Source organism: Juglans regia, chromosome 1, assembly GCF_001411555.2.
Source record: "Juglans regia cultivar Chandler chromosome 1, Walnut 2.0, whole genome shotgun sequence".
In the NCBI taxonomy this organism is placed as follows: domain Eukaryota; kingdom Viridiplantae; phylum Streptophyta; class Magnoliopsida; order Fagales; family Juglandaceae; genus Juglans; species Juglans regia.
Window position 1 is genome coordinate 40,945,071 of NC_049901.1, and position 27,700 is coordinate 40,972,770.

General features: G+C 33.9%; 4 protein-coding genes across 5 annotated transcripts; 2 read left to right on the forward strand and 2 right to left on the reverse strand.

Annotated features, from left to right (window-relative positions):
- Nucleotides 1-900: 900 nt before the first annotated feature.
- On the forward strand, nt 901-2,469 carry LOC108995606 (umecyanin-like). Its single transcript, XM_018971195.2, has 3 exons — nt 901-945; nt 1,051-1,247; nt 1,982-2,469. The coding sequence occupies exons 2-3, from the start codon at nt 1,061-1,063 to the stop codon at nt 2,266-2,268; spliced, it is 474 nt and encodes a 157-aa protein (XP_018826740.1). The 5' UTR covers nt 901-945; nt 1,051-1,060; the 3' UTR covers nt 2,269-2,469.
- Nucleotides 2,470-7,933: 5,464 nt separating this feature from the next.
- On the forward strand, nt 7,934-8,845 carry LOC108995609 (umecyanin-like). The gene is made up of 2 exons (XM_035683244.1): nt 7,934-8,227; nt 8,499-8,845. Exons 1-2 carry the CDS (start codon nt 8,026-8,028, stop codon nt 8,819-8,821), a joined length of 525 nt encoding a protein of 174 aa, XP_035539137.1. The 5' UTR covers nt 7,934-8,025; the 3' UTR covers nt 8,822-8,845.
- A 9,152-nt stretch (nt 8,846-17,997) lies between these two features.
- Nucleotides 17,998-20,765, reverse strand: LOC108995665. 2 transcript variants are annotated; one of them, XM_018971268.2, is made up of 5 exons: nt 20,561-20,765; nt 19,761-20,017; nt 19,557-19,671; nt 19,325-19,439; nt 17,998-19,136 (listed from the first exon to the last, which is right to left on the reverse strand). In XM_018971268.2, exons 2-5 carry the CDS (start codon nt 19,859-19,861, stop codon nt 18,253-18,255), a joined length of 1,215 nt encoding a protein of 404 aa, XP_018826813.2. In that variant the 5' UTR covers nt 19,862-20,017; nt 20,561-20,765; the 3' UTR covers nt 17,998-18,252. The 2 variants fall into 2 exon arrangements, with proteins under 2 accessions (XP_018826813.2, XP_018826812.2); XM_018971267.2 differs by lacking the exon at nt 20,561-20,765 and having other exon boundaries at nt 19,761-20,320.
- A 2,314-nt stretch (nt 20,766-23,079) lies between these two features.
- On the reverse strand, nt 23,080-25,124 carry LOC108995615 (protein LURP-one-related 5-like). The gene is made up of 2 exons (XM_018971205.2): nt 24,724-25,124; nt 23,080-23,511 (listed from the first exon to the last, which is right to left on the reverse strand). Exons 1-2 carry the CDS (start codon nt 24,958-24,960, stop codon nt 23,104-23,106), a joined length of 645 nt encoding a protein of 214 aa, XP_018826750.1. The 5' UTR covers nt 24,961-25,124; the 3' UTR covers nt 23,080-23,103.
- Between the last annotated feature and the right edge of the window lie 2,576 nt (nt 25,125-27,700).

Sequence of the window (27,700 nt, forward strand, 5' to 3'; positions counted from 1 at the left end):
GAGGAGGAAATGGATTGGTTACCACTTGTAGGTTTTGGGGAGGGAGGCAAAATAGAATCTAAGGACAATGGGGAGCTAAGTGGATCAAAAGTGAGTGGGTTAATTGGCAGAGTTATGTTAGGAAAAAGGGTAGTGAAATATGAGAGGAATGTTCAAATAATGAATAAGAAGCATGATAAGATACCTGAGTAGTAGCAGGAGTTGTAGTGAGAGTGCATCCTCCAGGATTATACTCCATGGCAAGTGGCCTTTGTAGGGATTGAGTGGAAGGCACAAGCAGGTAACATGTGTTCATCAAAGATTACAATTGAGATAGATACGATTAGTTGAGGGCTCTAAGCAGCGACTCTTATGATTTGAGCTATAATCTAAATAGATACATTTTTTAGAATGAAACAGCAATTTGTGGTTATTATAGGGTCTAAGAAACGGATAGCAAGCACAGACAAAGACCTTGATTAATTTATAATCATGATCTTTGTGTAATAGTGTTTGAAATGGAGATTTATTTTTTAAGACGGAAATATTCAGGATCTTGTAGTCAAAATAACTATAGTCAAGCTGCGAGCTGTTAATGTAAAATCTGATGAGTTGGAGTCAAAATAATGAGTCCTCGGATATTAATTAACCAGCCGGAGATGTCTCTCATAGAAAAGATTACATGGATATTCTTGCTTGGTCTTTGCTTCGAGAACAAGTGAATACTATTTTGACGAAGAAATTGGTATCAATGGTTTGGTCTTCAAAAAAACAAAAAAAAACAAGGGCAAAGCAATTTACAGTGGGTCAATGTTCTCGAATCCCTCAAAGTTTGGTATGGGTAGCCTATTTTGAAAGAAAGGAACTTGTTCTTTAATTCACATTATAAAAGTTGACGTCTAAGAATCCATACATCTTATGCATATGGGGTGGCCTGGCTGCTAGCTGGTTGGCAGCTTATAAAAGGTACGTCTCATCGCCATTGCTCCAATAACCAATATTCTCACTTTCATGTTTATTTCATACCCTTTCATTTTGTCCCATCAATTTTAGAAGATCAGATATTGGCAGGAAAATTAAAATGGGTAATCGTGCTGGGTTGATGATTTGGTGCTTGATTGCACTAGTACTTGTTCTTGATCTTAAGGCCACAACTGCAGAAACTTACATTGTTGGCGACGGAATGGAATGGGACATTCCTCCACTTGGCTCCATTGCCTACAGAACCTGGGCTCGTAGCAATGTTTTTGAACTTGGTGACACCATAGGTACGTAATTTTATTTATTTTTTTATGTAATATTTATTTTTACTATCTAATTCGGCATGACCAATCAAGAGTCTCCAAAAGAGTTTTGAGGATTTTTAGTTCTATGTGCCGTTCCAACCCTCGATCCTCTTTTCCAGTACGTTCATCGATCCATCGATATTGATCAATCAATAGAATGCACTTATTGTAACATAAATTGTTCCATTTTTAATCTGAAGTCTTCAGCTTTTTTTTTTTTTTTTTGTTACCAGAAGTCTTCAGCTTGCTCTTTCAGATATTTGTTTTGTTTTGTTAAATATTTAGTACTGTCAAAAGCTATGATCTTCAATATATAGTCATTATTATTGTTATAATATGAATTAAATAACTAATTAAACTTAAATTTTTTAAATGGGTATTGCCATTATACCACTCCAATTATACTATTCATTTTGTCCTATGCGGCACTACCTCGTGATTTCATATGGTTTATTAAAAAAAATATTTAAAATAAAATAGTGTCTAAAACTATAAAAATTAAAAAATTAAAATTTTAAATTCTCTTTATTATTTTTATGTTTTATTTTTATTTTTTAATAATATATATGATGTCACATCAATGAGAAAAAATGAACAGTATAATTAAAACACGGCATAATAGTATTTTTCGATATGGACATACTTAAAGTCAAAGTCATGAATTCGAAATTCCATGAGTATTAACTCGTCGCGTTTCACTAATATTCTAACTGCAGTGTTCAACTGGACTGGGACGCACGATGTTGCTGAAGTGACTAAAGAAAACTACGACAACTGCACAGGCACTGACGCCATTGATCTGAGACAAACAAGCCCAGCAAATTTCACTTTAACGACGAACAGCACTCGCTACTTCATCTGCACAATTAGCAACCACTGCGACCTCGGCCAAAAGGTGACCATCAATATCGGAGATCAGTGGAGCTCAGCTTCATCTCTGGCTGTTGGTGCTCTTTCTGCAATTCTCTCCACCATCGCCATCTCTTTCTTGACATTTTTCTGAAGCTTTCATTAAGATATAAACTATTCATTATGTGATCATTAATGCAGCCTTTTCTTTTTGTTTCTTTTTGTGGTTTGTTTTTTGTTAAGAAAATTGTATGTTGTTCTTGTAGTGTGGAACACGTCACGAATCATGTACCATATATTGGATTGATAAGTAATTACAATAATGGAGATTATCACAGCTCATTTGATTCCCAAACTTATTATTTAATTATGGAAAATGATTCGTACAGGTGTACAAGTTGCACGCGCACGTGTCCTTTTAAAAAAATATGACTAAGAAAAAATTAATAATTTTCTTTTTCAAAAGACTTTATCCAACTAAACTTATAACGCTCCAATCTCGGAAGTCTAGAGAGTTAACTCATGTTACCTGATAATCAACTTCAACATTAATGCTAATATATTCTCCAAATCCAAATATATACTTCCAAAGACTCCAAATCAAACATAAATTCCTCTAATTTGATTAACTACACATACTCATCTATCGAATCCTCTATACAATAAATCAGATAAAATAGATCAACTGAATCACATATCCCAAATAACATAATAAAATGAACCAGAGTTTACATAAATCTCCATAAACCATCTTTAAATATCCATTTACTGAATAAAATAAATCCCCCAACAGAAATAATACCCTAAGGTACTCAACTACTATCCTCGGTTAATCATGCCCGCGCACGCCATTATTGATCCTCAGCTAAACCATCAAAGTCATCTGAAATATTGTAAAGATAAATGGGTGAGTTACCAACAACTCATTAAACAGAGAAGATATACTAATATGTAAACATTATCATTTACAGAGTTCAGAATACATAACAAAACGTTTACTTTCAAAATGCAGAATCAGAAACATGTTATCAAAGTATCAGAACGAAATTTTTAGAAAACATTCTTATTCAAAAATATCCTTTAACATATCAAAATCTGAGATATTATATTCATATCATATCAGAGCATCACATCGAGACAAAGACCATGTTTAACTTCGCGATAGGGTTATAAACTACTATTATATCCGTGGCGGGACCGTATACCACTATTATATCTGTGGAAGGTCCGTATACCACTATTATACCCGTGGTAGGGCCTTAACGGAACTAATCTGAAACATAATCAAAATCATATCATAATCAGATATCGAATCATAATATCAAGTCAAACGTTTTCAAATGCCATATCATATCAAATAGAGTACAAAACAGATTCATATCATTCTCGCATTTTCATAAATAGAATCAAAGCATCTTCATAAACAATGCACAAATTCTCATATTTTCTTAATCGCTATTTTTTCATAATTCAAAAACTGAATACCAACAAAAATTTGCTCATGTCTATACCAGTCATAACAAAAATATTTTCACTTTATACAGATTTCATGAGTATGCAGAACACATATTTAAGGTTGTTTTTAGGTTTCTTTTCAAAACAAACATGCATATTTTCAAAATCAATCTCAATCCTTTTATTTTATTTTATACAAAGTCTAGTATAGGAATCCCGCTTACTTGACTCTTGCAACGTGTTATCTAAGTCTTGAATCCGACCTCTAATAATTTCACCACCTAAATCAGAAAAATATTCACTAAGTTTTAATAATCCAAACGCACCACGACTAACTCTATTAACTAATCCCGTACAAGAACAAGTCAAACCAAAATAGTCATGTAACTCAACTCACGCAGCCACACACACGTCAAGTGAACAACTAGGGTTGGGCTCCGACTCCGACGGAGTCGGAGTGCTCGTTTCCGACCTCCGACTCCGACAAGAGTCGGAGCCAAATTGGAGCTCCGACTCCGACTCCGAACTGGAGTCGGAGTCCGACTCCGATCGGAGGTCGGAGCTCCGACCTCCTATAGGAGCTCCGACATAAGATCGGAGCTCGACGTGCGCTCAACGTAGCGCTCGAGCGGAACTCTTTCAGAGAGGTTCGCTCGACTTCCGCTCGACTTTCGCTCGAGCGAACCTCTCTGGAAGAGGTTCGCTCGACTTCCGCTCGACCTGTCGCTCGAGCAGAACTCTTCCAGAGAGGTTCGCTCGACTTCCGCTCAACATGTCGCTCGAGCCAATGTTCAATACAACGTGTGCTCGACGTGGCTCGACACCTCGCTCAAGCGAAAGTGTACAGTAAAAAAAATTTCGGAGTCGGAATCGGAGCTTCTTGGAGCTCCGACTCCGACTCCGAATAGATATTCGGAACTACTCCGAATTCCGACTCCGAATTCCGATGACTCCGATGAAGTCGGAGTCGGAGTCGGAGCGGAAGTCGGACGGAGTCGGAATTTTCGGAATTTTGCACACCCCTATGAACAACCATACTTCCTAGTTAACCAACTTACTCCCGACATGTCCCAAAATCAAATACTCAAGAACAAGTATATTAACCAAATCAATTAACCCCAGAGCCACTTATAAACTCCAAAAGTAACTTATAAACCCACCATAACTAACGTCCAACTCAAATTATCAATATATAAACCCCAACACAGCCCACATATAGCTCAAAACAACCAAGTAACTCTGGATAGTCACATAACTCCATACTACAACACAATCCCAAACGGTCACATAATGACCCAAACAACCAACAACTTCACCAATTAGCAACAAATAAACCCGAACCTTCACATATCAATCCAACAACCAACACATTAATCCCACCTGCAACACAAACAACCTCAATCTCAAACTCAACACAAACACCAATAACACTACCACAAATCAACACCAAAACTTCAAATAATTCAAGGCTTAATCATACAAATATACCATCACAGTAGTACATTGCAAAGAGGGGAGAAATTTACGATACCTAATTTCGTGCAATGACTCGTGGAATTAGAGAGCAACATAAGCTGCCTAGAGATGAAATTATCTCTTTGTGATCCACCAACAATGTCAAAAGTTGGGTTTATTCAGTGGAAAACACATTGTAGTAGGGCTAAACTTTGAATACTCATTAAAGAGGAAAATACCTTGGCGGCAAGAGGGGTGGGCCTTTGTCTGTCATATCACCAAAAATAAAGAGGGAGGATTTGATGTTGGCAGTACACAGAGGTGTTTGCTCGTGGTGTAGGGCTCTTGGGCAGCGACAGAGACAGACAGTAAGGGGGTAGTATATGGCAATGCCTAAACCGCAGAGATGCGCAACGTGGAGGTTGATCTGCAAAGAGCTTGAAAGTGAGAAATTATAGTGGTTGTGTGTGTATGTGGGTATGAACGGGGAACAAAGGGTGAGAGAAAAATCTATAAATTAAAAGGTAAAGGGAAAAGGCTTACCAGTGTGAATAAGGGTCAACCGGCAATGACCCTTGATGGTGGTGGTGCACGGCATGGTGGCGGAGAGAGTGTTTTGTGCGTGAAGGAGAAAATTATGTGAGTGAGAGTATGAGTGTGTGCGTGAGTGAGTGAGAGTGAGAGGAGAGACTTAGCACCATTTAGCCCTGTTCCGGTGAAGAGGCTCGACGGCGACCCAATCAGAAGAAAACCCACGCACCGAATCACCCACAATCACATAAATTCCTAAGAGAGGAAGAGAAAATGTGACCTACACTTAGAGAGAGTATGGTCTATTGAGAGAAGTTTGATGTGAAATAAGAATTGCTATGGACGTGGAAGGTTTGTATCAGGGTGGAGGGATTTTCGGGTTGCAAAAAAACTGCAAGGAAGAGAAGAAATTGAAAAAAAAAAACTGAAATTGGAGGGGGAAACATAGCTAAACAACGTCGTTTGGAACTTCAAAGTTGAGCCTCCCGTGGGCATGGGCATGGGCCTACGTCTGGGCTTGGGCTTGGGCTTGGGCTTGGGCTCAGGTTTGGGTCCGAGTATTACAAAACCAAAGATTTAACATTACTCTATAATTATTATATATGAGATTTATCTTGTTATGTTTGTTTAGCTGGTTTTGGGATTGTATACTTTGATTATTGACGACCAATTAGTGGCATCATGCGTACGTACAGACGTTTGTTTTTTTAAAAAAAAAAAAAATTATTCCCATATTGTATATGTACCCTCTACAGTACTTTCGATGCTATCATTCGATCCCATCGACATAAGGTAAATTTGACGCCGTTTTGAGCCACAAATATCCTTGACATGAACAACAGTACCCTTTTATTAGTCTTATATAGAATGAATCTCGCACACGCATACATAATACATATATATTATATATATATATATATATATATATATATATATATGACAAGTTTGAATGTGATAAAGTCTTTGGTTTTGGCTTTGCTTTCATGATTTTCATTGGAGAAGCCGCGTGTCCTCCTAGCCGCCATCTTAGAATAATATTATTGTGTCATGAAAGGGAATTGGACCCAACGGACCATATATGTACATTTTCTCTTCTTCACACTAAGTAATATTAAAAGAAGAAAAAAAAGACGAACAAACCATATTATTCAGAAGGAGAATGATTGAATAGACAAGTAACAACGTCATGACTTTCATGACAAAAATAGAGAGTGACATATTATAGCTCGATCGTCTAATTCAGGTCCAAATGAATTAATTGAGAAATGGTTTGAACATGTTATTCAGGCCGAGACAAATTACAACAACCATAATACGAAACTTATTCTCCACGATCTACAATTCCAGAAATTCAAATATGTAACATGAGTTTTCTCCCATGGTGTATGAGTTATGGCTACGGCCACCAGCCAGATGAGGATCAAGTACGACTGACAATGTTGACTTGAGTAATAATGTAAAAATTGGTGAGTCTCGATTTGAATCATTATGTTGAATAAAAGGAATTATGAGTGGAGTTCCTGTAGAAAAATAAATATTGGGAGAGAAAAATGCTTCGAAGATAGACCGATTGAATTAATCGAGATTCAAATTATAAAGTAGTACTTGAGATTTCTCCTTAATTATGAGTAAATAGCACGACTTGATCAGAAGATGAATAGCACTCATGATGATCCATAGCTTGGTCCTGGAGAAACTAACACTAGTAGGTTTTTTTTCTCAGCTAACGTACAGTAGTTTTTGTTCAGTGCAAGATAATTACACTGCTAGCTTGTTATTTATTTTTTAAAATGTGCTAAATCAACAAACATGACAGATCTAAGATCTAGAATAAAGACTGAAATATATCCAAGTCTAACATAAGGCAGCCCAATTTTTTAGGAAAAAATCATACAGCCCATGACCAGGCTGGCTTAGGCCAGCCCATGGAGTTGGCCACACCCCCTTGGCCCCATTCTTTTCAGGCTTTGCTGGGCTAGCTTAGTCGTTGAATCTGTATTACATTTCGTTTGATTTGTTTATTGCCAGTTGGGGGCGAGAATATTCAAAATCAAACTGGGTACGTTGCTTGCATGTTTGAATACATATATAATAATCTTTTCCGTCAGTCTTTCTTCAGCCATATTCATGAATGAGCCCTTTGAATGGACCAGGCTTCAGCCACGCTTCAGCCACGTTGTGCGCGGCCTGGTCCAACTGCATGCATGCGTGTATTTGTTCTACTCCAAGAGCAGCACGTAATTAAAGGACTGGAGAATGGTCCGAACCAAGCATCATGTTTTTCTCTTTTTTCAATTTTCTTTTGCAAAAGCACTACGCAACTTCACAGCTATATATACCATTAACACCATCTCTCTTCTATACATATAACATCCATATCCAAAACCATATACAATTCTCATCATCTCGCATAGAGAAACTTTTACAGATCAAGAGTACAAGTACATTTTTAGAGGGAACACATAGCAAAATGGGCAGCCGCATGAATATGATCATCGGGTGCTTGATCGTTGTGGTGGCTTTAGTGCATATCAATGGTGCAAGTGCTGCAACAGTAACCTCGGCAGGAGATTATAAGGTTGGAGACAGCCTTGGGTGGGATGTTCCCCCAAACACCTCATATTATGCCGACTGGGCTAGCACCCAGACTTTCTTCCTTGGTGACAAATTCTGTAAGCATTATTCCTCATCGTCTTTTATTTCAGTCCTTGGACCATGCATGTCATGTCTATATATCCAGTGGATTTATTTTCAAGTGGATTTCATTTTTTTTTTTAAATAATTTGCACGAGACATGCATAATTATTAGCGTACGTTGTTTTGATCAAACCTGCATGAAACTTTTCCTTTCAACTTGATCATTAGTACTGGTTAGTATTTTTTAATAAGATTAGGCTTTAAAAATCATTTATTGGGTTTTTTTTCCCCTCAAAATATGAACAGTTTTCAACTGGACGGGGACGCACAATTTGGCGGAAGTATCAAAGGCTGATTATGATAACTGCACCAAGGTATCAAGTTACATTGGCAGCCCAGTCACCTACACTCCTCCATCAACCGGTTCTTACTACTTCATCTGCACCGTGAATGACCACTGTGAACGAGGCCAAAAGCTGGCTCTCACCATTTCAGCCCCAAACTTCACCACCGTCAGTGAGTCCCCGGCAGAACCGCCCATCTCCTCCGCTTCATCGCTCACCATCGGTGCCTTATTTGCTGTGCTCTCCACCGCAGCCATCTCTTTCCAGACTTACATGATGATCTAAATGTTCCCCAAACTATAGCTAGCAGATATATATATATATATATATATATATATATATATATAAATATCTATATATATATATATTCTTCATCATATATACGATCGAATAAATGATGTATTCTATTTCCCGATTATTTACGTTAATAAATTAAAACAGTTCTTTAAAGTATATCATGGATGCATGGCTTTGTCTCGAAGATGCACTGTGTCAATTAATTACTATTTTCTAGCGCTAGCTAATTAGCCTATATAGATCTTGAATATTCAGTTCGTGGAAGTTAATGTAGCAATATTATTGAAGTACATACGTATATGATCGATTCAATATCCTCTCAAATTCTTAGAATATCCTACTCATAATATATTCACTTTCGTGGACTCTTTCAAGTCCACGAGTGTTTTACAATTAATAAGCAATAAATGAACCATTTTGATCGTGAGGCACGTCAAGATCTTGACGCAGGTACTCGATGAAATCATTATGCGTTTAGAATAACAAAAATTATATTCATCATTCCTATATATATCACATTTATTTTTATTTTTTATCTTTTTATTTGTTCTCTCAACATATGTATGGTATAGGATTTCAGAATAGAAGAACTCTTAGAATAATTATCTAATGGATAGAGTTTTCCTATGAATTGAGTTGGAGGAAACCATATATTAAAGAGAAATGATTTAACATCTCACAAACTGGCGTGACTTGATATAGTACGTTAGATTATATATAAATCTATTTTTATTGAAAAATAAATCTAATATATCAGATAAAATTATATCAATTTATAAATTTACTTTTATAAGATTCTTTATACCTGTAGCACTTCTCTATATTAAATATGAAATTTTTTCTTAATCATTTGACAAATACATACATTTTAAAAAGTCCACTTAAAAAACCGGCATGTCCCTTCATTAAAAAAAAAAAGTGTGCGCATTTCAATTTTTTAAATAGGTTAGAAGAAACTTTCTCTAATCCAGTCGAGGAAAGTTCTATACTTTCCTAATTACCAATTAATTAAGGCATGCCTAATTCTAGCTTCAACTGACCAATTGGCCAGATATGGGCCTTGAAATAAATATAGATATAAGAGGCATGTTTGTTTGAAGGAAAATGCTACATGCCCCGCTGGGGGTTCCCGCTGGGAGCTCCCGCTGGGGCGTGTAGTATTTTTTTATATATTTTTTTTAAATTTATTTTTATATAGATATTTTTAATAATTTTAAATATTTTAAAAAATAAAATAAAAATTATAATATTATTTAAAAATATTTTCTTAATTACGAAGTAGAATAAAAATTAATATTTAATAATTTATATTTTACTTTCTGATTAAGAAAGTGTTTTTTTTTTTACTTTCTGATTAAGGAAGTGTTTTTTAATGATTTGTTTTTTACTTTCTGATTAAGGAAGTGTTTTTTTTTTACTTTCTGATTAAGGAAGTGTTTTTTAATGATTTATTTTTTACTTTCTGATTAAGGAAGTATTTTTTAATGATTTTTTTTTTACTTTCTGATTAAGGAAGTGTTTTTTAATGATTTTTTTTTTTACTTTCTGATTAAGGAAGTGTTTTTTAATGATATTTTAAATTTATTTTATTTTTTAAAAATATTTATAAGTGTAAAAAAAAATCTATATAAAAAATAAATTTAAAAATTACACATAAAAAAGTACATGTTAAGCTCAACGGGAGCCCCCAACGGGGGCTGTAATATGACTATTTTAAATATTTTTAAAAAATATCATAATATTATTAAAAAATATTTTCTTAATCATGAAGTAAAATAAAAAATTATAAAAAAATATTTTTTTATAATTTTTTATTTTACTTCGTGATTAAGAAAGTATTTTTTAATATATATTTTTTACTTTTGGATTAAAAAAATATTTTCTTAATAATATTTTTATTTTATTTTATTTTTTTAAAATATTTTAAAATATTAAAAAATTTATATAAAAATTATTTAAATAAAATATATATTAAATAATACTACAACCCCAGCGGGAGCTCCCAGCGGGAGCCCCCAGCGGGGGCTGTAGCACTACCCTTGTTTGAAACATATAGATGTACCTTACAAACTTAAAAGAACTAAAAAGTACTCTATATATAAGTTATATTTGTAATTCTAAAAGGTGTGATCACCAAATACCAAACAGTATTTCTCTTAAAATAATACCCTCTCCATAGCAATAGTTCTCAAAGTGGGCGATGGTTGAGGAAGTGTCAAGAGACACAATCTTTTGATTTAGTCAAAAGGTTGTATAATCACTTGTTAATGGTTGTGTCATTTACTAACTATATATTATCTTACCAATGGTTGTGCCATTTGTCAACCATTGCCTCATGATCTATAAATAGGGATCATTTGTGTACAATGAATGCACTTGATTCACCTTTGTCCATCGCCAACTTGTTGGACAAATTCTCTCACAAGCGTGTCGCCATATTATCCAATCTTTGTCCAATTTTTGTTCATCTTCGTTCTCCCTAATTCTATGGTGGTATCAAAGTCTAGTCATGACAGAGAGGATATTTTCGCGCATTGAGAAAAAGAAGATCAATAGACAAGTGCTTGGTTTAGCAACCATACTTGCATATTACAATTATCGTTGAAGACTTTCGAATCCAAGTAAAAAACTTTTCCAAATTACGATGTGAGGCCTTGAATATACTGGGAAGGGAAATACTCTAGCCATAAAGGGATTACATAAAAACAATCATACAAATTGATGTAGATTGATGTGGTTCGTCAAAATATAAAATTACTTTTATTATAAAGTAAATCTAACTGATCAGATAAAATCACATAAGTTTGTGGGATTACTTTTGTGTAATATAGATGTAGCAATACTCTACTAAGAATCTTCAAAATCTGGTGAGTTGTTATTGTTTTGAAGAAAATTTTTGGCACATTTTTACACAAAGAAAAAACAGTGCATTTCCCATTTCACACACTGTTTCGGTCGGTCGCCAGAGCCACTCACAGCCACCGGGAGTTGAAAGTATCGAGGACAAGTCGAAACCTTGGTCACCAAAAACCATCTTGCCAAACGGAAGCCAAGACACCATTTTCTTTTAGAATCTGTGTCATCCTTGGGCAAGGAAGAAAAAGGAGAACGAATCAGTCGAAACGGTGCCGTTTCGACCAACAGGCAAGAAAATTCAAATTATTCTTGGTTAAATGCATTGTCGTTCAACTAAGTGAAAAGAAAAACAACCAAAATGACATTGTCATTTTGGCCGAGTCTGGGAAGCCAAACGTTGCAACGAACGACGTCGTTTCTAGCAAGAGCCCAAACGACGTCGTTCCGTGAACATTAAAAGCCATCAGTAAGAAACAACACAACACCATTTCAACCAAGTCGAACGACGATGTTTCATCTGGAACAAGCTCACCTCAAACGGCACGTATACGAGCCTTGTCGCCAACTCACTTCGCTAAAGCTTGTGGATCATAAAGAACTGGGCCTAAGCCCAAGCCACCAACCAGCGAGCCGACCATCATCTGCAGCCACAAGCCAAGCTGCAAACGGAGAGAAGAAATAAGCCGCTAACTACGCCGTTGACCTTTTTGCTGACCACCGGTTTCTTCTCCTGGACCCGATTTGAACTGATTGACTCGGTTTTCTGAATCGGTTCGAGCCAGTTTTGATATTTTGGGTTGTTCTGGGTCATTTCAAGATTGATTTGGTCCGTTCAAAAACAGTTGTGCTCCAAATTTCGTGCACATTCATTATAGAGCACTTGTTGGTCGAGATTATCGCCAACAATTCCTTGAAAAGAGTGAAACATCAAGGAAAGCTCATGGAAATATTCAATTGGGACATTACTTCCATTATTCTCCCTATTTAAAATATAATAGGAGAATTAAAAAACTGTCACATTGGATTAAATCTAATGATTATTATTATTAAGTTTTTAATAATTTTATTTTCTCACAGTTGAACTATTGTATTTACAATAAAATAAATTTATTATTTCTATATTTCTTGTTGTTAATTTTTAAGATTTATTATTTATGATACTAAAGAAAAGTTTGATCCCTCGAGATTAAAAAAACTAAATGAAATAAATTTTCTGGCCTGAAAAAGACATAACTTTTCTTCTAACCCATAAAAGACTTTATACTCATTGATAACACAAAAACCATCAAAGAATGTTGAAAATGGGCCGAATAAAAGTGGAAGCAACGTACAGAGCAAAGATAAATGGAAAGAACACAATACATGGGCAAAAGTTTTAATTATGCAGTGTATGAATGATCATATCATTCATCTCTTTGAAGACTATGAAACTGTCAAATAAATTATGGATGCAATTGAGGCAAAGTATGGTTTAAGGTTGAATACTTGTATACAATTATTGGATAAGTATAACCGAATTGCATAAAAGAGAATGATGACATTGGCGATCATGTGCATCAAATGGAATTAATTGCAAAAGAATTATATGATATTGGTCATCATTTCACTAATAAAATGTAAATTACAACCATACTGAATAGTCTTCCTTCATTTTGGGATCATATTGTTACTTCTTTAACACATAGTGAAAATAAAATAATAATGACATCACTTTCAATACTTTTAGTACTTGAAGGAGAAAACATGAAGAGTAGAAATAGAGATAGTGAATCATCTAATTTTATAATGGCTAAAGACAAGCGTTCTACACAAAACAAGATAAAGCCAAAATAGTTTAAGAAAAATAAATGGTTGAAAAAGAAGCAAAATAAACCATTACTGGAAACTGTTTTAAATGTGAAAAGAATGAGCATTACAAATCACAATGTCCTCATAAGAGAAAAAGACAAGAAAACAAGAAAATTGTGATGACAGTATCATAAGTAATGCTCATGAAACCAGCGTCAGATTCATGATGGGTTAACTCTGCAGCAACAAAACATATATGCTGGAACAAAGAGTTGTTTGTCAAACTTGAAGAGAAACAAACAAGAGAGCACAAAATGTATATTGACAACAACACATACTGCGATATCTTGGGGCAAGATACATGTAAATTTAAAATGAATGGTTCTATTATTTTACTTAGTAATGCATTATATGTACCTAGTATTCGTAGAAATTTAGTATCAGTGCATGTACTAGATCAAAAAGGCAACACAGTTGAATTCAAGTATAGAAAAATTGTAATAAGTAAGGGTGAGATATCATTGAAATGTGTGAAAAATCACGATATGTATGTACTGAATATGTATATTAATAAAGTATTTGTTTCTAATTATTTGAATGTGTCTACTGATTGTGCATATTTATGACATTTAAGATTAGGTCATATAAATAAAAATAAAATGATTATAACATATAAAAGTGCATCAATACCACAAATAAATCCAGATAATTTTGATATATATGAACCATGTATCAAAGAAAAAATAAGTAGTAAATCATTTTTCAAAAGTTGAAAATCCACATATTTATTTGAAATTATACATTCTGATATTTGTAGACCTTATAAAATAAAACTCCATAGAGGAATGGAATACTTTATTATTTTCACTGATAACTATTTAAGATATGGTTATATCTACTTACTCAAACATAAATCTGAGATAATTGAAAATTTTTTAAAATATAAAGTAGAAGTAGAAACTCAGTTAGGTAGACCCAAGGTTTGAATAGTAATAGAGGAGGTGAATTTGAAGTTTTGGACATTTTTGCACATTGAATGGTATAAGACATATTTATATTATGACATATTAGCCTAAAAGAAATGACATTATAGAAAGAAGAAATAGAACTTTATTGGATATGACGATATCAATTATGACATATGCTGATCTACCAACACATTTTTAGGGTGAACCATTATTGAATGTGACATATATATTAAATAAAGTTAAAACCAAACCAAAACAAAACCTCTTACGCCTTACGAGATATGGACGGGACATAAATCAGACTGAAGTAAACTCAAAGTGTGGGGTTGTAAGGCACAAATACTTATCTCAAGGCAATTAAGAGATAAATTAAAAAGTAAAATCTGGAAATATAGGTTTATTGAATATTTAGAAAACGGAAGTGGTTACAGGTTTTATCATTCTGATAGAAAATTTATAGAAATTATATATGTTGTTTTCTTGAAAAATACTAACTTTATTACTCTAGTTGATCATATAGCTTTATTAAATGATCTAGAAAATCAACAGATCTCCACAGAGTCTGAAAATGAAAATTCTAATATTATTCAGATACAAAATAATAAAAATAATAAAGTCAGATGAAAATTAATCTTCAGATATTAATGTTGGAGACAATGGGAGTAAAAGAACCAAACGACTATCGATAGTATTTCAAGATTATTATGCACTAAATACTAGTTTGAAAATTTTAGAAAATGATCCTAAAAATCTTTCTGAGGCAATCGATAATGTCGATTCAGATAAATAACTTGAGACCATAAAAGATGAAATAAAATCGATAAAAAAATAATATTTGAGAGTTAATAGATCTTCCAAATGATAGAAAAGTTATTGGTTACAAGTGGATTCTTAGAAGAAAATTGAAAGTTAATGGTAGTTTGGAAATGTATAAAGCAAGATCAGTGGCTAAAGGATATTCCCAACTACTAGTGTAGACTTTGTGGATAGGTATTTGCTTGTGGCGATCACATCCATAAAGATTATCATATCTATTGTTGTCAGAATGAATTTGGAATTACATCAGTTAGATGTAAAGACAGATTTTCTTAATAGTGAATTAAAAGATGATATCTTTATGATTCAGCCGAAATGATTCCAAACTAAAAGACATGAAGAAAAAGTTTACATATTGAAGAAATCACTATATGGACTTAAACAATCTTCAAGACAGTGATACATATCTGGAATGAATTTCAAATAAGGAAAAGAATCAATGCAGTTGGTGGATTTTTGAATTGCCTGTCATCATCGATTTGTTCAAGTAAACTTGTGACCAATCCTTTCCACAAATATCATAGGCTACTTCCATCAAGGAGTTAATGGTCATTGACGTTTTCATGGTCAGGATTCAATGTGGCCCCACAAGAACGCAATATTTAAGCTAAAACGAAAAGAGGGAGGCACCACTCCGTGAGAGGAGAAATTTCATCCATATCATCTCACTATCAAGCTATTTTCAAAATAATGGAGATGAGTGGCATGCAACTTTGTACGTTTTCAGTTTATGACACTGGCTCTCAGTAGCCAATGGATGCAAGCAATATGGAACTTATCATCACACTAAAAGGGGACAGCACAGATCAATATATACACCCAATATAGGATAGGACTGCACTGCACATAATTGGTGAAAGACTCGATAACTATAAGTGTCTTTCTTTTAGTTTGAGAGCTACAAGGCAAGACAGCAGGACTTGAGGAGTCAGAGAGGAACATAACTACAGAAGAGGTATTGGCATAATCCATAAACAGTGTGAACAATATATACTTACTGGCTGGAAACCCACTAATGATTTGTATCTGAGTCATAACCAAACGGTTTTGATAAGAATTTGGCTTAAACTTCTATGTAGATCATATTTCAAAATATGTTAAGAGGATCTTCCAAATCCCAACTCCATGTATTGGATTTTTTTCTTCTTTTTGGTCCAATTGGATTGAGCTCCCGCTGCTTTTTTAAGTTTTGATTGGGTTTAATTTACAGACTCAGGTAAATCTTATATGTTTTGAGGCAATCCGACAGATATGGATCTTAGGTGTGTCAAAACTTATACTGGGCCTTGAATACTGATCAAGTTATATTTCTGTTCCAGAGAAGAATTTCATTATGAGCAATGCTAGATTCGATCAATATAGAATCCCTATTAAACCATTCACCCGATTTCACTCTTAACTTACCAAGCAAGATTACAATTTGGTTTCCTTTCAACTCTTAACTGTCTCTCAAGATGTATAGTCCATAAGCCAAGGCTATCCATCAGTGGAGCAAAACAAGAAGAAATAAAATAAAGAATAATGGTAAGAGTCCTGTTTGGAGGAAACCCTACATACCATTAATATAACAAGACTTAACTTCCAAGAAAAGTTTAAAATTAAGTTTCTTGCAAATTAAATCATTCCATGTCAGTGGTGTGGAGGGTATCTTTCTCACCAGCATGAAAATATAACTTTTCAATTGATATACTAAAAAATAGAGAAATAAGGAGATTTTTTTAACAAAATATAGAAAGAAACGTAACTACAACATAAGTTTTTTTTTAATCTCGTGGAAAGGAGAGGACAAAATTTTAGCCAATGGTCTTTCTTAACTAAAAATACACTTGTAATCTACCTTAATTTTCTGCGCAAAAAGACAGTAGAAGGAGAAACACTCGAGACTCGAAATGAGGAAACAATCCAATGGTTGGAAGTATAACAGCTATAACTACATTTTCTTTTTCTCTCTCTCTTTTTGAAAAGTCTATAAACTCCACCAAATTCCTTGCCGAGAGATTTTGACATGAATACTTTAACCTTGGATACAGGGAGCTACACAGCTATTAGCTGAGCAAGCACGCCACCATCCACCCTACAAATAACCAACCAGGAAAAGTTCCAAGCAATTCGAGCAGGCCATCAACCCGGAAAAGAAACAATCAAAGACTTCTTCAGGTAAACCTGACACAGGTTCCACAGGGCACCAAATGTTCCTATCCAATCAACTGGATAAAATCTGTAGGTAACACTCCTTCCTACAGAGCCAGAAGAGACGATACTTCCACAGGATCATCCCAAAGACAAATAACGTGTCAAAAGGAAACCCCTGAACCATCTCCAACTAAAGGGATATTTACCTACAGAAGCTTTCCAAATAATTCAAAATAGATCATATGAATTAGAAAGACTCGTTCCAATTTGTTTTATTCATCAGTTAAATATAAGGAAAGATAATGCATATAAGACCTGCGCCATTGCCACAGGGAACACAAGCCGTTCATGTGCAGGTACATAAGTGTATACTGAGTCCATTTCTTTCGAGTCTTATATTTCACATCTTCTGCCCACATCATTTATTTTCTGTTTCCCTCAAATCAGTGTATCAATTTATCTAGAAATCAACTATTTTATTCAATGAATGGGGTAAATTTGCAGTGTAAACTCTAAATTAGTTGCAATAATATCTGCTAGATGTTGCAGGATGCAATGCCTTAAAACTACAAGCTATACTATTCTCTCATTTAGTCATTTAACTACTTGGATTAAATCAAACCAAGGTTTTCTTTCCCTTTCACATTTTACACCACTGCAACTTCCTACCATCTGTTTCTAAAATTTTACAATGAGACCAACAGAGATTTGGAGGTCGGAAAACGGAATTAACAACATATCTCAGGGCAACTTGGATGTCCAAGCATATACAATACAAATGTGAAAGATTGTCTACAAACCTTGCCTTTTAATATGACCAGTAGACTACTTGGATGGGAGCTCTATTTTCCAGTAAAATTACCCATCATCATTATAACCAGACGGTGCCTTGCGCTTCCTATTTGTTGTCTCCTTATTCTGACCTTCACTCTCTGTATTCCACTTTCTTGAAGTGGAGTCATCGGGATCACAAGCAACCCTCCTTGGAAAAAAACTGAACTCCTTTTTTGTATGTGGAGACAAATCACTAAACTTTCCCCCCTCTTGAGAACAGGTCGAACCAACATCTTCCACTTCACATGCTGAACTCTTTTCAATGCCCATACGTGACTGTGAAACTAGACCCAACCTCAAAGACAAATCGCATTCTCTCTCTTGTGGCTTCTCTTGGGTGTCCAGGACATTCACTTGCATTAATCTATTCGAAGCATTTTTAGCATTCTTAAAGGAGAACGGGTTCTGGAAGACACCCCTTTCAGCAGACTCTCCCGTTGCTGCAAGAATCGGTTTGCCAAAATATATAGTCTTAGAATGTGGTTTTTCTGGGATCTGGGAGCCTAATTGAGACCCTCCAGTTGGATAGTGAGTTCCATAATACAATGGATACACTGTACCCAAGTTCAGTAGGGTGTTTCTTTCCATTATCAACGGGTTAGGGCCGGCAGGAATGTTCTCTACTGAGAGAGGGTGGTTGCAAGGGGCAGTGAGGTTAGGATTTGGATTGATCTGGCTGTTGGATTCTGAAATCAGAAAAGCAGGATTCCTGGTGGTGGTTTTTGCAAGGTGTAACCGATTTCCAGAGTGAAATGGCGACAATGGGCGTTGTTCACAACTAGTTTTATCTAAAAGTCTAGCAGGTGCAGAGGCCGGTTCTTGTGCTCTCGGGGTGAGGTAACTCCTAGGATTACTGAGCCGTTGGCTTCTCGAAGCCCTCACAGGAATGCAACCCAAGTTAAGGGCAGCTGAACAACATAGGAGGAAGAATAAAAGGAAGCAAATACAAATTACAAACTGAATTAAATTCCAGTTTGAACTACTTCTCAATGCAAATAACTGAGCTTGATCTAATATTCTTTTCGCAGAGAAAACCCCAGAAACATCATTGCAACTTGTTTCCAGAATAAAATGATGTAGAACAATAAATGAGTACCTTCTATACATGGCGGCAATAGCTCACCGGTTTCGGTGTTCTCGTCTTTCCGAATGATAGTGTTGACGGCATCATTTACTCTGTCCCATAGTGTTTCAAGACTCATATACTCAGCCTAGGCAATGAAAGTACGCTCGCAACATCAGTACAAAGTACAAAATATAGATCTCTAAACATGAGCACGCACACAGGAAAGATCAAATGATCTCTAAGCAAAATGAAGAAGATAGACCTCGGAGTTTGCTTTGGAGTACATGATTTCCTCTGCTTTCAGGACAACAATAGGAAGCTTCTCTTGCCATTCTTTGTTCTTTTTAGTTGCAGCGCTGTGAGACTCATTGACGACCCTAATCAAACATGTGGTGCGCACTGAGTTAGAAGCACATGTACAGCATCAAAGAGCGAGAGATTGATCGAAATAGAGAAGACCCAGAACCTGAAAATCTGTTGAATAATAGAACCTCTCATGGGTTGGTGTCTATCGCTGTGCCAAGCTCTCCTAACACACTCATAAGGTCTAGGGCCCGGCCGTGGCATCCTCAATAGCAGCAGCGACTCAGTCTGACCACAGCGAGATGGTAGAGAGAGTGACAAAGAGAAAGAAAGGCGCTTTATCGGTGGGGAAGAAGGCGTAGGGCTCTACGTGGGGGTTGCCGGGTTAACTGTACTTCTGCGCTCCTTGTGCACTTCCATCTGCCAAGTTGCAATGGGACAGTTTAGCTGGGCAGGACAGTTGTGCTGCTTGTGCACTTTCACCATTCTGTTGTCTTCTCCAATAATTAAGAAACTTTACCACACTTTGATGTTCAATATTTTCTTAGGTGTAAGGGGGTCACCTCTTGTGAAAAGGAGAGTTAAAGAGGTAGGTATCAAAAAGTACTACAGGCCTACTCCATCTCTAAAATCTCCCTCCTAAACCATGACCTTTTGTCTTTCTTATTTATTTTCTTCTTTTCCCTCTGGAGTCTGCACCCATCCCATTTACCCAACCTTAACTGCATTTTACTCACTTTACTATGTTATTATAATGAAAAAGAAGTTTGTTTTTCTCTCTCTCTCCTTCCTACCCTGCTAACAGCCCCCTCTCCCCCAGTGCCGCTGTTCTTTTGACTCATTTTACAAAAACTTTCCATAGCAAATTAAGCAGTATATTGTATTTTTTTAAAAAAGATTGGATCATCGAAAAAAGGAAAGTAAAAATTACATATATGCAATGCAACGTAACAAAAATGAAACCTTTTTTTGCAGGCTAGGTGGATTCTTCGATAAAACGCACAGTGAAACCTTTTTGCAGCCCCAACTATGCGTGAAGATGGCCTAATGGCACACTCTCACTGTCTTTGATACGGCCCTGACAATGCACGGGTCTTCCCCCCCACTCACTCATGTCTTGTCCACTCTTGAAAATGGCTTCACTGATACAGCCCCTTAACCTCTTTCTGCAATTTTTGGCAGTCCAACATCTAACCCTACTTACCCCAAAGGAAACACCTCTGGCCCTCCTCCTCTTAAAGAAGTCCTTCACTGATACATATGCTATCACTGCGTTTTTAATTTCTACATACTAATCCCAACCGGTGACCATCTCAGCTTCAACTGCAAGTAGTTAGTGTGCTTAGATTTTTCTGAATTGTGTTGAATTTTAGCTCAGTTTAAAGTTATACAATCTAGAAAGTCATGAAAAGATGCTTTAGAAGTATGAATGGTCACTTATGGAATCATCAGATTGAGTTGCTTGAGTTTTTAATAGCAAACGAAGCGATCTTTCTGGAGGCATGAGTGTAATTAGGGAGACAACGATTGTAACTAGAGAGATTCAGGAGATGTGCTCCTGAAATAGCTAAAACAAGCAATTTGAGTTCAAGTTATATTGACATTTTAAATAACTGAAGTAGTTAGAAGTTGATTATGGAATTGGTGTTATCTAATTCCCGAGTGGGACTTAGGATATTAAATGGATCCCTCAACCTTATCCGGCTAAGTGGATATCTTTTGAGATAAGATGAATTAATGGTGCTGCAAGATCATGAACATAGATTAAAGTGCAGCTATTTAAAAATAGCAATAATGTTTTAGAGACACTTCATTAGAGAATTTGGATCCAAATCCCTATTCTTCAAATTAATTTTCATTTATTTCAGTGTTTGTTTTGGTTGGGGGTTGAGCAAAATAATGAAAGGGACAGCCTATACAAAAATAATGAAAAGGACACAATTATTAGCATTATTATATTATTATATTTAAAAAAAAATTATTACATACACAAAAAATTATATAAAAGTAAATACACAAATTGATATGATTTCATATTATCCGTTTATAATAAAATTAACTTTACAATCTCACATATCACATTAATTTATAAATTTATTTTTATATAATTCTTTGTATTTAAAATATTTTTTTTAAATATTTATTTTTTAATCAACATTCTCCTAGCTCCCATCAACATCAATTAGCCTTCATTCTTGAAAGGAAAAGATTTCGTACCAAATTAACTTCATCCAAAAAGTATAGACTGTCGTGCCAACATGAGTTATCAAAATTATTTGTATTTTACTGGCTCCATTCAAGGACTGTCACTTACACATAACTCAATCTTGTCCTCCTCCGACAATCTTGTACAGTTCCCATGCAAAAAGCCGACCACCATGTCAACTGAATTGGCCTTGTGCTGAAGCTTTCCGACCATATTTTGAGGGTAATTTAAACACCTTTTTCCTGTCTCAAACTAATCCTATAGGAATGATAAAAGGACTCCTCACATGCACATGCTCTCACATACATATTGATGGAGACATTACAAAAGCTTACTGTGCATCACAATATACCGACACGTTGTTAGGTCGACTTTGATTCCATTTATAACAACTATATCGAAATGTTGCGTTGGTTGAGCTGGCCTCCTTTGGTATTTTATTTGCTCTCTTTTGTATCTCATGGATTAGGGAGTTATAAAAAGGCATATATGGAATTCTCAAGTTCTTCCATGTGATGTGATAGAGAGATAAAAGTATGTATTGTATTGAGCAATTTGCCACTACTTTAATACTCCGTGTGTGTATATATATATATATAATATATATATATATATATGAGTAATGTTAGAAAAAAGTCATTATAACAGTGCACACTTTACATTTACTGCGTGGCTGCTTCTAGTTGATTATTTCTAACACTTACTTGGAGAAATGTGTAGTTTAGATGATGCTACATCATATGTGTAAAATGAATACTCATAATAGTGACTTCTATCTATATTTATTATATATATATATATGTGTGTGTGTGTGTGTGTTGGTGATAGTCTCTGTCTTTTTATTCCTCTTATTTATTTTGCTTTTGTTTTAAAGGGACGTTTGCATCACAAGTATTATACAAGTAGCAACATTTTCAGCCTGTCTTGTGTGGTTTTATACACACAAAATATCTCACAAAAATAAATTTAAAAGTTGACATGATTTCATATGATACGTTATATCTATTTTACAATAAAATAATTTTATAATTTAATAAATCACATCAATTCACGTCAATTTATGACTTTACTTTTATATACTTTGTTTTTGATGTAAAATATAAAATCCTCTTTAGTTGAGAGGTGAAACTTGTATTTTATTCATTAATTAATCCTCTTCAATGCTCTCTCTCTCCCCAAATTAAAGCACCTGCAATCATGAAATAAGAGAGGAGAGAAAACAAAATCTTGAGGTGAAGAACATTGCTAAAATGATTCAAATATATATATGTAAGGTGCACAATCTAATTAAGTTTCATCATTAAGATGAATCTTCTAAGGACGTAGGTCCAGCCTGCTTTGCATCATCACCGTACATTTGGTCAAGAATCAGCACCAATCCCATGGCGAAAGCACTATCAAACCCTGGCTCAAGACACAACAAGAAAACATCCTTCCCAAGCATCACACATGTTGAGGGGTCCACTTTTCGTTTGATCCGAGCCACAGGTAATTTTCTTGATGCGTTCTCCACACAAGTCTTGTAAACTGTACAACATCGACGTGGGAAAGAGCCTTCGATTTGGTACTCCTCTGAAACATCACCATGAACCTCTATCATCAATCTAGACCGTCCAATTATGGATGATCTAGATACACTAAAAATCGAGCTTTGATGATCTGCTTTGTCTCCTCTGTATCCTTCCCACCTTTGATAAAGACTCGGCTTCTATTCCATAACACCCTCTCTTTCATTATTCACTTGGTATTAGAAAGTGAAAATGTGTAGTACATTTAAATTAACTCTGATAAATAAAGATTAATGGATGATTATTATCTAAATTGGATACTCAAATCTAAATAATGAAACAAGATCATGTGGACCCTAAAGTATTTAATAATGTGGGACCAACCTAGAATGTGGACTCTACATATTTATTACATCAGTCTTCGAATATGACCTACATTCGATATAGACTCGGCTAAAGAACCCCAATCCGAAAGAATAGTACTACTTGTAGCACTTATTCTATTATAAATAAATCTTGATAAATACTTTAGTCGAAAAGATAATATAAAAATAAATTCATAAATTGGTATGGTTTGATGTAATATATTAGATTGTAAAATTATTTTTATTGTAAAATAGATCTAACATATCATATGAATTATATCAATTTCTAAATTTATTTTTATAAAATTTTTTTATGGTTGTAACACTTCTCATAAAACTTATAACAATTAACTAATTATCTTAATTATCTCACAAAAATCATGATTTTTGTGATTCATTTTAATAGTATATCCCATCACAAAACATAAGGTCATCTTTTATTTAGATTGACATTTAAATATTTTATTCTTTAGTATTGTTGAGTATATAGTAAAATTTAGGACTAGATATAATCAATACATAATATTAATTTAGGATAACAAGGCACGCTTTATAGCTTTCTCGTATATAAGAAGGGCTGATTGACTTTTTATTGGAGAGTACGTGCAAATTGAGAAAATAAAAATAAGAAATCTAGAGGGTAAGTTGTAGTTTCTTTTAAAAAAATATTAATTATAAAATACATTTTCATGGATTTGTGTATTATTTATTATCTTTTTTAAATTATTATGTTTAAAAAGTAAGAAAGCTATACTATATATTTAAATTAGTATAAAGATTGAAAGAAATGATAATTATTCATTAAGTTTAGTTTGTTTTTGCAAATGAGTTGAGATAAAAGTTGAAAGTTATAATATATTTTTTTAATATTATTTTTATTTTGAGATTTGAAAAACTTGAATTTTTTAATCCTTGATTAAAAAAAATGCGCTAGTCATATACTCTAGCGATCTATATTGATCAATTTCTTAAATGGTTAAATAAATTTGGAAAAAAACTCAATTTTAAAGTGGTTAAAGCGGGATGTGACGTAGTTATATCACAAACCTTTCGAAGAAGAGTGAGGAGGCATTTTCCGGAGGAATCCATGAGAACGAGCTCGTCTTTGGGTTTGGAATCGGGGCCGTACGAGTCAAACCGGAACAGAAGCACCCCTTGTGGATCATACACGATGAAACCGTCACCGGGGAAGAAGACGGAGGTCTTCCGGACTGTGAGAAGGGTCTCTTCAGGGAAGCAGAATTTCTCGTCCACGATGATCATGACAACCTTGTCCATATTCATTGCCACCTTGCAAAGACTTCAAGATTTTAGAACAGAAACCAGTAGTATACAAAATCGATCGGTGGAAATATGCAGATCATTGCATATCATCCCAAAGTGGGTAATTTATGCCATTTAAATGGCGCATGGTAGTTGTGCCCTTTTTTTCCTTTGCCATCTACGTCTTTTTCTGAGATGCCTCGAGTTGGAGGTCATGCGTGCAAATGATCATTCAGTTCGTGTATATTTTTCACGTAATAATGTTAGGTATAAGTTTTAATAGATAAATTTCATACAAATTATTTGTAAAAAGTCAATCTCACTAATAAACAATAGTTTTTTTAGACTTTTTTTTAGATGGAGTTTATTTTTTTATAATAGTTTGTATGAGACTTATTTATTTAAAACTTATACAAATCATTTCTCTTTTTCATACATACATAATGCTAAATTGGATTTGACATATATATATATATATATATATATGAGATAAGTAGGTATGGGTCTCATTTATATTTTCGTAGAGTTTCTAGACAATGAATGTATTTCAATATTAATAATTTATAAAGGAAATATTATATCGTCTATCTAAAGGGTCAATACGATACGAGTTGAATCTTGACACAAGATTTTATAAGTGAGATCGGTGTTGCAATCATTTGTGCATGGCAAAAGACAATGGCGATCTATCTTTTATATATTCATTAATGCCATCATTTGTACGTCCAATTTTGAATCTCCTACTCAATTAACTTCAATATTGTGTATAATGTGGTCAAGCGAACTCCTTTTTCCTAAATAAAAATGTGTAGAAGATGATAATCAAAGATAGTTTTTATATTTGTATGTGATCATAGTAGCATTCTATCCGTTGGAAACTAAGAATGAGTGACTTATGGGTTGTTTAGATTCGGAGTTAATCTCAACTCAACTTATGATCTCATTTGATCATTACAATTTTTTCAAACTTTTAAATAAAATATAATAAATAATTTAAAATTATTAAATTTCAAAATAAAAAGAATATTAAAAATCTATATTTTAATAATATTTTATTTAACTTTTAACTCTCATCACATTTTATCTAAACTCAACTTACTATTCAAATATCCTAGACGGAAAAGGCTGCATACACCCCTCGAAAAAGTTTTGAGAACTCTATGTTGTGATTTTTGAGACTCTATGATAATAGATTCTATCCCCTTTTTTAATTTTTGGCATTATAGATCGTACTGCTTTTTAATATTAATTATCTGATATTTATTAAGGGTGAGAAAAATTACAGCGGTGGTAGTGGGTCGCTGTGAAAATTAGCATACCAACAAATAATAGGAAGCATAGTTGCTAGAATTATTGTTGCTGTGTCTAGTTGATGTCTCTCATAATTAGGTGCCTGCAGTTGTCACTGATACAAACAGCTAAACACATGACACACACATACATATAGTCATACAGTTGTCATACATATATATATATAATATAAATATTTTAACCACAAAAGATCTGGCAAAAATAAATATACAATTAACTTACGTGATTATATGATTTTTCAATTTTTTTCTTCATAATTCTATTTATAATCAACTTCTTTTATCACAATTTAATATGATGTTGCATATATATATATATATATATATATATACGTATATGTATATGTATACATACATTTTCCCAAAATGAGACCTGGTATATACTTTTTTATAGGTAAAATTAAAAATATATAGGTGCGTGCATTAAAAAAGTAAAATCTCTCTTCGTTTTAAATATTATTGTCATCCTTAATCAAGTTTACTGATATAATATATTTTTAAATAACATTGGTTACATTAACCATAATTATTTTAAATATGAACAAATATAATAAAGACCCGTGCTCGGAGGGTGTAGCACGAGAATGGCTACCGACAAGATCAATTGCCTTTTTTATTTCTTTTATTCATTTTTTTCAGATCTTTAAATATTTTAAAAAAATGGTTAAAAAATAGTTCTTTAATCATTAAATAAAAAAAAATTAAAAAAATTATCAGGATCAGGTAGGGACTAGCTTTTCTCTATAATAAAATTAATTTGAATAGTAATTGATGTTACGTTTCATCGTAAGGTTACATGAATGCAGATCACCAGTGTTAAGATTTGCAAAATAAAACAAGAGGTGATCCTGTGTAAATTGCTGAATGATGTGACATGAAGGAGAGAGTACTGGCCAATAAAGTATGTCTTTTCTTATCAACATGGTTATCATTTCTTTTTAGAGTTATTCTATAAAGATCTTTGCTACACAACCTCTACCACACTTCACACTTCACATTTTTTTAAATTTTTTAAATTTTTAATATTTTTTTAAAATTTTTTTTTGAGTTTATTCTTTTTAAATTATTTCAAATTTTTTATTCATTATTCATATAATAAATATTTAATAAAAGAAAAAAATAATAAAAATTAAAAATAATGTAGAGTGTGGAGGTTGTGTGAATAGTAGGAAGTTGAGTAGATTTTTTGTTCTGTAAAATAGTCTTATACCACACACCTATTAATGTGAATTGTTATTTTTTATTGATTTTGCTTGCTTAAGAGCCCAAGTTAAAGTTTAAATTTTAGTTTTTTTTTTTTTTTTGTTAAAACTCTTGCATTGGACTAGTCAAATGGATATTTATAAAATTTTGAGTTACAGTAATTTAAGATCCCTAGTTATATTTGGAGAGTCATTATAGAAGGACCGAATCCAAATTTTATGATTTTTCCATCCAACTACCTCTCTCTT

Bases quoted from the DNA above. Each gene is read 5' to 3' on its own strand.
- LOC108995606 (XM_018971195.2), top strand. From the start codon at position 1,061: ATGGGTAATCGTGCTGGGTTGATGATTTGGTGCTTGATTGCACTAGTA. The intron at 1,248-1,981 runs GTACGTAATTTT...TTCTAACTGCAG, and splicing joins TGAACTTGGTGACACCATAG to TGTTCAACTGGACTGGGACG.
- LOC108995609 (XM_035683244.1), top strand. From the start codon at position 8,026: ATGGGCAGCCGCATGAATATGATCATCGGGTGCTTGATCGTTGTGGTG. The intron at 8,228-8,498 runs GTAAGCATTATT...AAATATGAACAG, and splicing joins CTTCCTTGGTGACAAATTCT to TTTTCAACTGGACGGGGACG.
- LOC108995665 (XM_018971268.2), bottom strand. From the start codon at position 19,861: ATGCCACGGCCGGGCCCTAGACCTTATGAGTGTGTTAGGAGAGCTTGG. The intron at 19,672-19,760 runs GTTCTGGGTCTT...ATGTTTGATTAG, and splicing joins ATTATTCAACAGATTTTCAG to GGTCGTCAATGAGTCTCACA. The intron at 19,440-19,556 runs GTCTATCTTCTT...TTCATTGCCTAG, and splicing joins ACTCCAAAGCAAACTCCGAG to GCTGAGTATATGAGTCTTGA.
- LOC108995615 (XM_018971205.2), bottom strand. From the start codon at position 24,960: ATGAATATGGACAAGGTTGTCATGATCATCGTGGACGAGAAATTCTGC. The intron at 23,512-24,723 runs GTTTGTGATATA...GTTATGGAATAG, and splicing joins TCCTCACTCTTCTTCGAAAG to AAGCCGAGTCTTTATCAAAG.